Source organism: Chelon labrosus (genome assembly GCF_963514085.1).
Source record: "Chelon labrosus genome assembly, chromosome: 22".
Classification (NCBI taxonomy): Eukaryota; Metazoa; Chordata; class Actinopteri; order Mugiliformes; family Mugilidae; genus Chelon; species Chelon labrosus.
Window position 1 is genome coordinate 17568578 of NC_140355.1, and position 12746 is coordinate 17581323.

The following is a 12746-nucleotide window of genomic DNA, read 5'->3' on the forward strand; positions in this document are numbered from 1 at the left end:
GTCGGAAAACGGGAGATAAAAAAAAAACAAAGGAAATGAGAGCGACTGAATTACTTTGAGATGTAAATTGATTAGTTTAAAAAGGTACAAAACAGAATTTCCTCTAATCGTCTGTTCCGTCTGTGTCATGGCTGCGATGGTTAACAATGACTGAAAAATGAACAAATGAGCTTTGCACAGAGGCTGAAGCCTGGTCTATATAAGGTTAAACAAGCTGGTGATGGAGCTACTAGTCAAATGTGCTTGCACTTTAAAAGGGACACGTAATCATTGAGTGATGGCAAAATCTTTTCAGGATTATTAGTGGTTAAAAACAAGTTTATATAATGAGTTATAAATAAACTTAGACCTACACCAGACCAGGCGCCCCCCACCCCATAGCAATGACACTCCTTGATGGCAGCAGCCATCTCCCAGCAGGATGCAGCCTGACACAGACACACACACAAAAACGCTTTAGGATCAACTAAAAAAAACATGAAGAACAGCAACATCCTGTTCCCAAACACCACAGGACACCCTCAGAAGATCCATGTCCATTCTCTGATGAGTCTCAACTGTTTTGAAAGGCACAAGGGAGACCTACACAATATTAGGAAGGTGGTCATAATGTAATGTCTGATCAGAGTATATATTATGCATTATATTTTATCTTGTATTGAAGCATATTTCGGCCACAAGCCCAAACGTGTCGGTCTAATAAAGTTGTTAATAAGACTGTAGCCGGAGTTCTGACCACTTCATCCTTCTTTCTCTCCGTCTTGTACCTTTGTGGTCGTGAAGTCGGCCACAAAGAAACACGACTCCGAGACTCTATTCACACATGCATTAGTTAATGTCATCCCGCGACATCGTCAGGTATCACAACAGGCCAGAAATCTGTTTAAAATACAGATCACCTCCCAGACTTCCTGACACAAATTATTTCCAAAATGACAAAGGTCAAACAAGTTCAACGCCACGGACGGTGCCTTGAAAGCTCCTGTTTTCTCCTTTGTGTTTTCAGACTGTGGCGCTGTATAATTATGATTGCATCAGGTGTAATGGCTATTACATCATAATGACTAATGGAGGCTAAGAGACCTCTCCTTGCATTATTATTCCACCCTCATCCTCCTGCAGGCAGGGGTTCAGCTCACTCAGTTTTTAAATGACTTTATCAGTACAAAGAGTTACTGAGCCTCCTCACGAATGGATGGTAACAGGATAGACAGGAAAAAAATATCCTAAAAGCGGTGTCCCGAAAAGTTTCCTCCAAATTTCCTAAAGATAAGGGTTTAGCTGTAAAGACATACAAAGAATGTCCATGCCTCTCCATAACTTCATGCAAGATAACTGTGGATAACATGTTCTCTATTACTATTAAATTGGTAACAAATGTGCCCTGCTTTCCTGGAAATATCCCAGTAATTTATAGCTTTTGTTGTGTGGAAATTTTAGGTAATGGGCAGGAAACAAGGCTTCACCTTACCTGCACTACAGCTAAGAGGTCCTGTGCTGCTTGTAGATCAGCGTATAGTGAAGTGTTTTCCAGCACTGGCAGGAAATCTATGTAACATTTCTTACTGTTAAGTCTTACTGATTACAGCTTAAATCTGAAGTGTTCTCTACCATAGATCAAAACGGTTTCCTTGGACAAAGGAAAAATATGTATTCGCCATTTGTGCAGGAATTACATAACTCCTTGGACCATGAAGTAATTCTACAACATCACACCCAGACATGTTATGTATGAAAACCTACCAGCAACAAAGGTCGACTACAACCAACAACCAGCAGGCACACTGAGTAAGTTCAGTGGCTTCCTTAAAAAGAAATAACTCCTCATACCCCTCCTTAGGAGACTGTGGAAGACGAAATACTATTAGCAATGATGCTAGGAAACTAGGAAGAGCTATGAACCATCAGACAGAGAAGGTCTCTCCAAAATCATGTGGATCAGTTGGTCTGATCCACGTATATTACACCCCGTACTTTGTTCACTCTCGAGGCATTCACAGCATCGATAGTGGAACTTTTCACTTTATGTGAACGCAACCACAAGCTCACGAGTTCCATTTGAAGGCAGCAACAGTGATGACCCTGACCGGCTTGTTCAGCGATTCAACACACAGAATCCAACAATCCGACTAGCGCCAACTGTGCAGGACACACGGCTAAAACTAGGGCCACATGTGCTTACCGACGGACAGAAATTGGTCAATAGCCAGCCACTGACATGGCGTGTCTTTAAACTAAGTAATCTATGCACGTAGCCTACGCCGGTGCGAGCCATTTATACTTGTGCGCTCGTCATCTGGCTCGCTCTGTAACAAAGCCACCCAAACGCTAGTCAGCGCTGTGTGTTTTTGCCAGTTGGGTTTATTTTTGTGTCTACTTCCTGCTGCACTTTCAACAACATTTGTCAAAATTTCGCTGAAATTTCGCCAAACATGAGTTAAACAAATGTCTGTATCTCCAAACCTTCTCAGTTACCGATTCTTTATTGATCCAAAACAATCAATTCGAAAATTGTGGAGATGGAGAAGCAGCTGGACCAAGCGGACCAATCACAGCTCTTGCGCTCTGCGTCGCCGCAATGTGAAGTTACATTTCTGGGGAGGTGCACGTCAGCTACGGCGCTAGTCTCTGCATAGGGTCTGCATAGGTGTCTGCATTATCGCCGTAGCCTCTGTGTCAACTTAATGCAGAAGTATAAACCGCCTGTTACTTTTCTGGGGAGGTGCATGTCAGCTATTGCGCTAGGCTCTGCGTAGGTATTATTATTAGGGTTTATTTAAAAACCCTTGTAGAGATTAAATGTTAATAATGTGTGTGGTATGTTTGCGTTGACGTCTTTGTTACTGCATCCTCTCTAGTTTCCATGTGTCTGGTGTATACGTGTGCACATCTGAGTGTGCATATGAGCTGCTTCCCACGGACCTCCTTCGTGTTTTATGTGTGAGTGATTGCGTGTTTCCTTCTTAGTTACCTGCCCTATTCTGACAAACTCGGCCTGCCGCGCCTCCTCCTTCTTGCGTGCCGACTTCGGAGACTCGGGAAGCACGTCGCTGAAGGACCGTCGGTTTAACATGTTCTGAGGAGAAAAAGGAACCTAAACGTCGAACACACAAAATGCGACGCGCACACACACACATACGCACAGAGAAGAAAAGAAAGCAGAGAGGGGTCTTAGAGACTGACCCTGGCAGGGGGTGAGAACAGCAGCAGGGAAACACAGCTAGAAACTAAGCAGTGTTAGGAGCAACAGTGAAAGGAGGGGACAAAAAAACAACAACACAAGAAATAAGAACAAAAGTGATGTGAGGAGAGGAAGCCCGGCTGAGAAAGTCAGCATTGCAGCAGGATCCAGTCGGTGTGGTGCAGTATGCGGAGGCAGACTGAGGGCTGCAGTGGAAAACAGCAGAACAAAGCTCAGCAGTGGCTCCAGTCGCTGGCAGTGACTGAAGTGACAAGGAGGAGTCAGGAGGAGAAGGACTTGGATGTAGAAAAAGCATCCACGCACTAGCGTTCGTCAGAAATGCCGCGTACCTTGTGCAGGTCAGGCATGAGGTCTTGGTAGAGCGAGCGGATCAACATGTCGAGGGTCCGCTGACGCTTCTGGGCAAACGTTGGCGTCTCCAGTGTGGCTTTCTCTCCATTGATTACTGCAGGAGACGAAGAAAGATCAGAGTAAGAATAAAAAAGTAAAGAAACACAGATGATGCAGCTTTAATGGCGTGCATTTTTCATTGAATGATTTCTTACATTTGACTAATAAAAAGTCCCTGAATTCTTGGTGATCAGTAAATACAGGTGGAGAGGGGAGAGGAGGTCCAAACAGTGGGACGCTCTCCTCTGAGAAAATCTTCAACCTGTGGCAAAGAGCAGATATAACTTGACATTAGTGATAGATTGCATAAATCAGATTACTCAAAAATACTTAGTAGCTGGAATTAAATGAAGTTTCTTGAGGTGGATAAAGCCACTCACCTGTAACTGTCATTCTGGCTATTATACCTAACTAATGCAAAAATATCTGGAGATGAAACTATAGGAAACAGTAACAACACAGGAGACACAACAGCACATATATATTGGCACTTATACACCGATCAGGCATAACATTATACTGTGTAGGTTTCCCTTGTGCCTCCAAACCAGTTGAGACTCATCAGAGAATGGACAAGGAGTGTCTTTGCTATGGGGTGGGGGTGCCTGGTCTGGTCTAGATGGGTGCTACATGTCTAAGTAACATCCACACCAATGAATGTCAGGTCCAAAAGTTTCCCGGCATAACATTGACTTGTCACAAGATGCTCAGTGTTATTTACTTCTCCTGTCAGTGGTTTTAATGTTATGCCTGATCGGCGTATTTCTCGTGCTCATTAGCAGGTGCCGCCTGCGAACGCGACTGGTGTCACCGGCTCCCACGCAATTTCTCCGACAGCGACTGTCCGCGTGAAGGATACGGGTGAAGTGCGATCGGATCATAGACGGCTTGAAGGACGACGACGCATCATCCCCTTCCTGGAATACTATGGTGACAATGTCATTTCCAATGTGCCTCTTTCTCTCCACCTGGCAGAGAGGACAAACCAGAAAGACGGAAAAGATGAGGAGCACAAGAATGGCAGCAACTGAACCTAAGCACCGCTGCGACAGAGGGTTGTCTTGTAATAATTGATTTTCTTGCCACTTACAGGGAAAAAGACAACCCTTATTCTGGTAAACTGGCACCTTGCAGAATTAGCTTGTAGCTCTTCCTCTTTGAAATGCAATACACAATGCACAGACTACGATCACTGGATTATTGTGATATAGAAGAAGACTTAAAAGAGCATGTGTGGATCGCTCCTTGCAGATTTTGAAGACATTAACGTCACACTGAGTCTATTGTATAAACATGTGCATTTCCATAACCAAATTTGCAAGCAACTACATTAACTAACTTAACATTTATATTGAGTCCTGCAGGGAAACACGGTGGAGGAAATATTTGGCTCTTTAGCTGCAAAATGATCCAATTAGTCGCCAACTTTGCAGGGAAGTAAGTCTTTTTCACAAATATTCTGATGAGAGAGCTTTGTACCATAAAACCAAAACAACCCAGCGTTAAAGTTCTCCGCATCCCTCTAATGGGATGAAGGGGGCGTCATTCGAACAGGAAACTAATCAAGTCTTTGATCACAAAACTTCAGAGGCAGATACACTTTCTACAAAAAAATAAAAAAATAAATCCTTGCCTGCTTGTTTTGCCACTGCTATTTCTCAAGTTAATATCACCGTTATTTGTAATTCTTGTAATGGCCGTCTTGTAATGACCATCGGTTTGTCCAACACTCCTTCAAGTAGACATCTCAGCTTTAACATTTTGGCTCGCAGCAACAATAACTAAAATGAACCCTCGTTAATTAACCCTTGTTAATTTTGGTTAACCCCTCAGGACAAAAGAAAACCAATAAAATCAGTATTCCCACAAAATTAGCTGGAGCTAATCATGGTCCTAAAAAGGATTTAGCAATAATCAAAAGACACACACATACACACATCTTTAAGTTTAAGTTAGGAAGCAATAGGAACAAGAATGCATTATCCTGTTATTTTTGGCATTTCCTCAGAGGATTAGTTGTTTAGCAAGCCCTCTGTATTTCCTCTAGCACCACCATTTTGCCATAATTAGCTCACACGAATTATCATTACTAATATAATAACGTATAATTATCAATTTTGGTCTTTAACACACTTGAAAAATGCCACCGCATTCTCCGAGGCCAGGCAGAGGCAGTGAAGTCATTTTGTGTCCTCGTTTAGCCCCATCACCGTTAAGACTACACATAGAGTCATAATTAACCCTGCACCCAACTAAACTGAACTGACTTTACTTTATATTGCACGGCCGTGATATACAGCATCCTTAAGCCGTCGTCACTACTACACAGCGGGAGCCGTGTGCGTTTTGAGCACAGACTGCTTCTTATTACTGACCGACAGAACGTCTTGTTTTTATCTTGAGGAGAAATCCAATTACGTGGCAGATCTGCGAGGCAGCAGCACCCCCTCCTTTTTTTTATTTTATTTATTTATTTATTTTTAAATCATACTCACCAATATTGGCATTACAGAATGGAGCAATAATGTCATTTTCTTCTCCCTCTCTTCCCTAAAGTGACTGATTGCCAAGTTGACTGCCATTGCAGATGGAGACCTGTTCCTGATGCACATTTAAACTTACTGCAAGTCACAGGTATAGCCGGTCTGATGTGGCTGTTTTCTGCCACGCCAGCAGCCTCGCCAGGCTATACTTAGGCACAACAGGGTTTGAGCTAAACGCTAACATCAGCAACATGCTGACGTCAAGCAGGCACACATGCTAATAGTGTCTAATTATGCACAGAGTAGACGTCACGTCAATGTCGGGAATTTGGTGATTGTGATCTGATGACGGCGCTACGGGAGGAGTTACGGGGGTCATCGCACTCATTACATTTACATTTACAGAGGACATGAATGTCCGCAGTGAATATGATGGAGATTTGTGGAAACGGTTGTCAAGATATGCTGCAAATGTCAACCTCATGGTGGGGCTGGAGGTAAAAGTTGGAGAACAGAAAAAAAGAAGAAGATTGATCCTCTGGTGACCACGATAGCCTGTACAAACTTGCATGTCTAGCCCTCATTAGAGTTAGTGTTGACACCCACCTGCTGCTTGTTCTCTTTAGAGTAGGGTAACATGGTGGACACGTGGAACATGAGCTCATGGCCTTGATACACCGTGTAGATGGACTTAATTCCTGTAGTGTCGTCTGTGGATAACAAACAACACAAAGATAATACGATATACGTTAGAAAGCCTTTACCTTAAAGTGAAGCTAATAAACTGTGAGCGGGTGTGAGGGCTCTTACTCTTGGTGTCTAAACCTCCGCGGTAGCCTGCCCATCCCTGCAGTGTTATGGTGTCACCCAGCAGATTGAGAAACTTATCGAAGCCATCACTCCCCGTCTCTGCAAGGAAGTTGATGGCATTTTATGCTAGACTTTTCACTTGGAACTGTAAACGAACTAAGCTCTTGTCAAGAATGCAAAGTATATGTCTCCCTTAAAAACCTTGGAAAAGCCGCTGATAAAAGATGAGCGTAGAGGGATTTACCGTTGCTAAACATCTCGTCATCTGTGAGCTGCCCATCTTTGGCGAACAGTACACCAAATTTAAAGTTGACAGAACCCTAAAAATACATAACTAGGTTACAATGGTTAAATAAGTAAGAGTTTGTGCATTTATTTAGAGAACTAGCCACAAAAACAAAGAAAAAATGCACACATTTACTGTTCACAAGTGAAATAATGGATACATGAGAACAGAAAAGAAAACAAATAAAAATAATTTGCCAACCATAGAAAAAGCCTACAACGTTAAAAATGAGTCCAGACAACTGGACTAAACTCTATCGTAAAAGCTGCAGCATTTCATACCTCCTGTTCTTCCAGCACCAGCAGATCCTGGGGAAACAGGACATAACAGTCATTCACACTGACCAGCTCTCCAGTTGGAGATGACACCGCCCGAGGCCATTATAAAGTTTAGCTGTTGCAGATCGGGCTTGGCATGAAATGAACCGGTGCTATATTTCATTATGAGCGAGCCGCCGCTCTGGTGTCGCTCTCACCTTCTGAATCTCCGGGTTGAGGATCTCCCTCGGGCCTTTCTCAAACCTATCCATGTTCATTGCACTGTAAGGGGGACAGGAGGGAAAAGGAGGAGTGGAGGAGGTAGTAATAAGAAAGAAAGGGTAAAAAATAGGTGTTACAGACTGAAGGAAGACAAAACAGCCTGAAGACTAACACAGAAAAATGAGACCTGATACGGGGGATTTCTCATTCAGCTTGTACCATTTGTACTCATTCAGCTTTAGAGCGGGTGACGCACGTTGAAGAATTTCTAATCTCTTGTTTCGTGCATCTTTTTATATCGTGTTACTCACGACATCTGCTGCAAAAATAAACCAGAAAATGTGACTATAGAGAATATATGTGAGGGTTCTGGTGTAAAATATAGTGTGAAACTACACATGTGCTGTCAGACTGGAAAGCTTTCCAAACAGCTGAACCTATTTTTTTTAATACATTTATGACCGGACTGATGAAAGAATAAGATGAAAAGTTGGAATACATTCTAATACAAGTGGTTCTCCTATGAGCTGACTGGTGTTGTTGGAAAATGCTTAGTGGCAGTCCTAAACAGATGACCATATGACATTTTAGTTGATGACAACCCCACTACGGATAACGTGTAATATTACAAATTTCACATTAACTCTGCTTTATGATTTTTACATCCTGATCCATCACAATTAACGATATAATAATGCAATATCTAAGAACTGTCTTAATCTGTTTGGATCTTATCTTAGTTTTCATTATTTTAACTACAGGACTGAACTTTAAAATGTTTAAGATTAAATCAGTGGTTCCCATAAGACTTACTTAAAGGGGAACTACTGTTTTTTACAACCTGGACCTTATTTCGAGCATAAAATACAGTCGTTTACTGACCAAAATAACTTTTGTGTCATTTGCACTCGTTTAGCAAATTACACAGACGCTCAGAGACGACATCGTCCAGGTCAGAAGACATCATTCGGGGTCTGTAGGTCAATCTACAGACCCCGGATGATGATAACAGGTAACTCCGGACTCAACGGTTAATAGCACTAGCGTATTATAACAAAAAATTGGCGAAATGAACCAGTTTCACGGCAGAGAATGCGTTATTTAGAGGCTCGACTCAGTGACCCATCACTCCTGCTATATGGATTTACATTGATCTAATTATTTCCTAAACTAGTGCAAATGACACAAAAGTTATTTCGGTGAGTAAACGATCGTATTTTATGCCAGAAATAAGGTCCAGGTTGTAAAAAACACTTTTTAGTCAGTTTTAATCCAATTTGTAATTTTATTTAATAAACAAAAATGAATATAAATGTGTAGAGCAAAAAAGTTTCGGTTTTTATACCCAATCAATTATGACCTTTTATTAAAGGCCTGACCCCTTTCTTGGAAGCTGCTTAACAAAACCACTGAAAGATAAACTAAATTCAGACATCCGCATTACTAAATTGATTTCTACACACTCATCCATCACAATTAACAGTATAATAATGCAATCTCTTAGGACTGTTTTAATCTTTTTACATCTTATCCTAATTTATTTTTCATTAGTTCAATTACAGGACCGAATGCTTCTCGTTTCAATTGCAAGCCACAGAATCTTATGAGAGCAAAACACTGGTCCCGTTATTCCACGACAAGCAAAGTGTGTTTGTCTTATGTTAAACTAAATTATATCATCAGTCAACCACAGGTTTCCTGAAGATCAGTGTGCCTCATCTCCACAGTGCCTGGCTCTGTCTAACTCCTGGTTAATTCAAAAATGGGTAAAGAGGTGGAGCGTTGAGTAGAGCCGAGAGACAACAAGACAGACAGCTAGCAACCTGTGGTTTAACCCACTTCTAAAGCAACCAAACTGTTTTTAGTACCAAGCTGCTTGATCTCAAACATGCCTGCATCTACACTACATGACCTCAGCAGTGTAAACCACTGCCATTAATACGAATGAATGTGTCGGCTGGACATAAAGAAACTTCTCCTTAATGGGCATTAGAGCACCAGGCCACTTATATAATGATCGAGTGCGTTATAGGCTCTGAATTCAGTCACATCAGGCAGCGCTGTATGCAAATTACTACGTCTCAGCAGCAGAATGAGATCACAACCGCATTAGTTCTCATTCATGTGTCATAAAGAGTGAATGGACTGTGTCGGCTGCAGGCTGCACTTCCTTACCTCAGGATGGACTTGACTGATAGTGTTTTGGTCGGGCTGTAGGGGAGACTGATCTTCAGAGTGCCCTGAGCGACACAGATCAAAGATTAGAAACTCTTAGCACAGCGGGTTTCATTCACTTTTTCTTTTCTAAATTACACGATTAAAACACGTCTTCATGTAGAACTGTTTCTGGAGACTGATGAAGGGGGAACATAAAATGCGGCAAAAAAAAAAACCTGTTGTTCTATCACCAAAACCCAAAACTAATTTTTTTCCAATTAGTCATAGAATAATTACAGGTGACCAAATTAAACCCAAGCTAAAATAAAGTTGTTCTGCTCAAGAACAACAACAACATCCTGTACCAGTTAGTGTCTGACAGAAACAAGACAAATCAATGTGATCAGACGGCGGAGGTGCGCCGCCCTAATCGGGTTCCAGACGAGGCCGGAGGATAAAATTAGATCCAAGCTATCTTGGTCATGAAACTGAATCACTAAACTACAAACACACAATAATCACCATGCATCTCGCACACACACACCACCTACGCACACGGTGACTCAAAAGTGTAGTAGCAGTGTGGTCCCCTAAGATGACATATTGTGCTTTTTCATATTTAGATCACGAAAAAAAAAAATACCACCTACAACTGTGACTTCAAGAAAAAACTGTTAAACTGTGATTAAGGTTTTACAGAAATAAAACGTGTGATGAGCAAACACAACAAGTTGGTAATTGGAATTAAAACAGTGGTTTGGTTCCCAACATTTTTGACTTATACAGATTACACGGATGTACAAGTCAATTTGCAATTTTACAATTTTGTAAATGTCATTGATTATTTAATGAAAAGAAGCACAAATCCCTTTTAGAAGGGCCTGACCCCTTTCTTTTAACCTCCTGACACCCTGTGTCCACATATGGGGACATTAAGTTTTAGGTTTGTGGCAGCTTATTCTGCATCCTCCATTTAGACCTGTTGTTCTCATAAGTAGACACTTTTGTCTGCCATCTAGCGGTAGCAAAGGGTCAATTCACTAATCGGTGTATAAACGTGATAGCCGGCATTTCAGTGGATTTATTTTACAGCCAATCACATGACAAAAGTGGACAAGGTACAAAACCTCATCACATTTATGGTTGAAACTAGTTCATTTATGCTTATAAACTTTTCTAGTTTGATATGACATGCAAATTTTACAAATTCTATCAATAGCAACAAGCTACAACATCGCTAATTTGCAAGTACTCGTTTGAGGACATTGGGATTTCATTGTTTACAGTTCTGCCTTTGCACAGCCATGTTCAGGCATGAGAATGAACAGTTTTATATTTGGACACTGAAAAGCAGTGTGTGTTTGCAATTCTGGTTTTTACACATTGGTGACTTGTGACTTACATTATACAGCGGAATAATCCCAATGTCCACATATGAGGACATCGGTCTTTTCAAAAACTACTTCCTGTTCAAAGATAATGCTTAGTTTTTATACTTTTTAGGTCCTACTAATCCATAATATACCTTGGAGAAATTAAAAATGCATACCATGGGTCTCAGGAGGTTAAACTGAATCACGGAAAGGTAACCTAATTTGTGATATCTATGATAAAATGATTTTTACATACGGATACATCACAGTTAAAAGTTTGGTGATAAGACTTTTGTCTAAAGGTGCTTCATGTACTTTGCTTATAATGTCAAAGGGATGGTAAAGACGAGTTTACACAAGACAAAGAAATGGATTAAAAACAACTGCTCAATAGCGCTCCTAGTGGTCAGAAACCCCACGGGGACCCTTTAAGTAAAGTTTTGTTAGTTTGCTTGCTTTGTTTAATATTATCCCCCCTGAGTACTTCACCACTCCTGTGAGGTGCACAGATGGCGAGCTCACCGTCTTTCTCCACAGGATGGCTCTGTACTGAGGAACCCGCTGATTGTTCTGGTCCGAGAGGACGACTGACAGGTAGAAGGGGTTCTTCTCTGCATCTGTACCCACGTAGTTCTGATGGACTGAGGGCAGCAAAGACAGTATACAGATAAAATTACACATACACATACCTGACACATACACAAACACATCATTACATTGTGTGTGTGCTTGTTCTGCCCATATCTGTTTTCCTTTCCCAGGTAATTATCACCCTGCTGTCTACTATCTTCACCATTTCATCTTCCTTCCTTGTCTTCCTTTCATTATTTTCCCTTTCATTCATCCTTCCCCAGAAACAAAAATCTCCTGATGGCACCAGCAAAGTCACACATTCATGCCTCTGCCTCTTCGGTTGACAGGGCAACATCCTCAAAAGCAACGCTGAACAGACCACCAAACCCAATTAGACGCAGGATCTCTGCTGCCTCCGCGTCAATGCTTTCCTTTCGCCCCCCTAACATCGTTATTATTCGACAATTTTTGCTTTCTGTTTAGATTTCAGTTCCACTCATTCTTCATTAGGCGCGTTTTAATGCTCTAGGTAAGCGAGGTTGTGTTGCAGTTATGCACTCATTGGTTCAGACAGCTTGAGTCTCAGCCTGTGTGATAGGAAACCACATTCTGATTATCTACAATCGGGAGTTATCAGCACATTTAACACAAGACAAAACGGAAAGAAACAAGAACCAACTGTTTTTTCTTTCATTCTTAACCCAATCATTAATAAATTGAGGACTGAATTTACTTCATCAGACAGGAAGTGTGAGAATAACTGGCCTCGAGTTCAGAACGTGTTGTGGTGTGCGATGCAGTCAGCTCTGCTCAGGCTGTGAGACACAGATGGCTCAGTTGCAGTCCAAACGGGTCGAGCCAACTTTCGAGACATGGCTCTTTATAAACTGCCCGTGCCATCGCATGATTAGAGCCCGGCTGGAGCAGAAAGGGGATTTCTCTTGCTCCACGGTGTCCTTTCCTCGTGTCCTACTTTCCTTCACAAACGTCTCC

The 12746-nt window shown here is 41.7% G+C and overlaps 1 protein-coding gene across 2 annotated transcripts in view; it reads right to left on the bottom strand.

Moving 5' to 3' along the window:
• The window catches only part of garnl3 (GTPase activating Rap/RanGAP domain like 3), a 77555-nt gene that overhangs the window by 19834 nt on the left and 44975 nt on the right, over positions 1–12746 (bottom strand). For both annotated transcript variants that reach the window (XM_084571663.1, XM_084571662.1), the window contains exons 5-16: positions 11703–11821; positions 9826–9890; positions 7647–7710; positions 7453–7479; positions 7130–7205; positions 6886–6984; positions 6682–6785; positions 4452–4560; positions 3973–4018; positions 3748–3854; positions 3532–3647; positions 2972–3076 (exon numbers count right to left, since the gene is read on the bottom strand). In XM_084571663.1, coding sequence (XP_084427789.1) covers positions 2972–3076; positions 3532–3647; positions 3748–3854; positions 3973–4018; positions 4452–4560; positions 6682–6785; positions 6886–6984; positions 7130–7205; positions 7453–7479; positions 7647–7710; positions 9826–9890; positions 11703–11821 — 1037 coding nt within the window. The remainder of the gene's footprint in view (positions 1–2971; positions 3077–3531; positions 3648–3747; positions 3855–3972; positions 4019–4451; positions 4561–6681; positions 6786–6885; positions 6985–7129; positions 7206–7452; positions 7480–7646; positions 7711–9825; positions 9891–11702; positions 11822–12746) is intronic.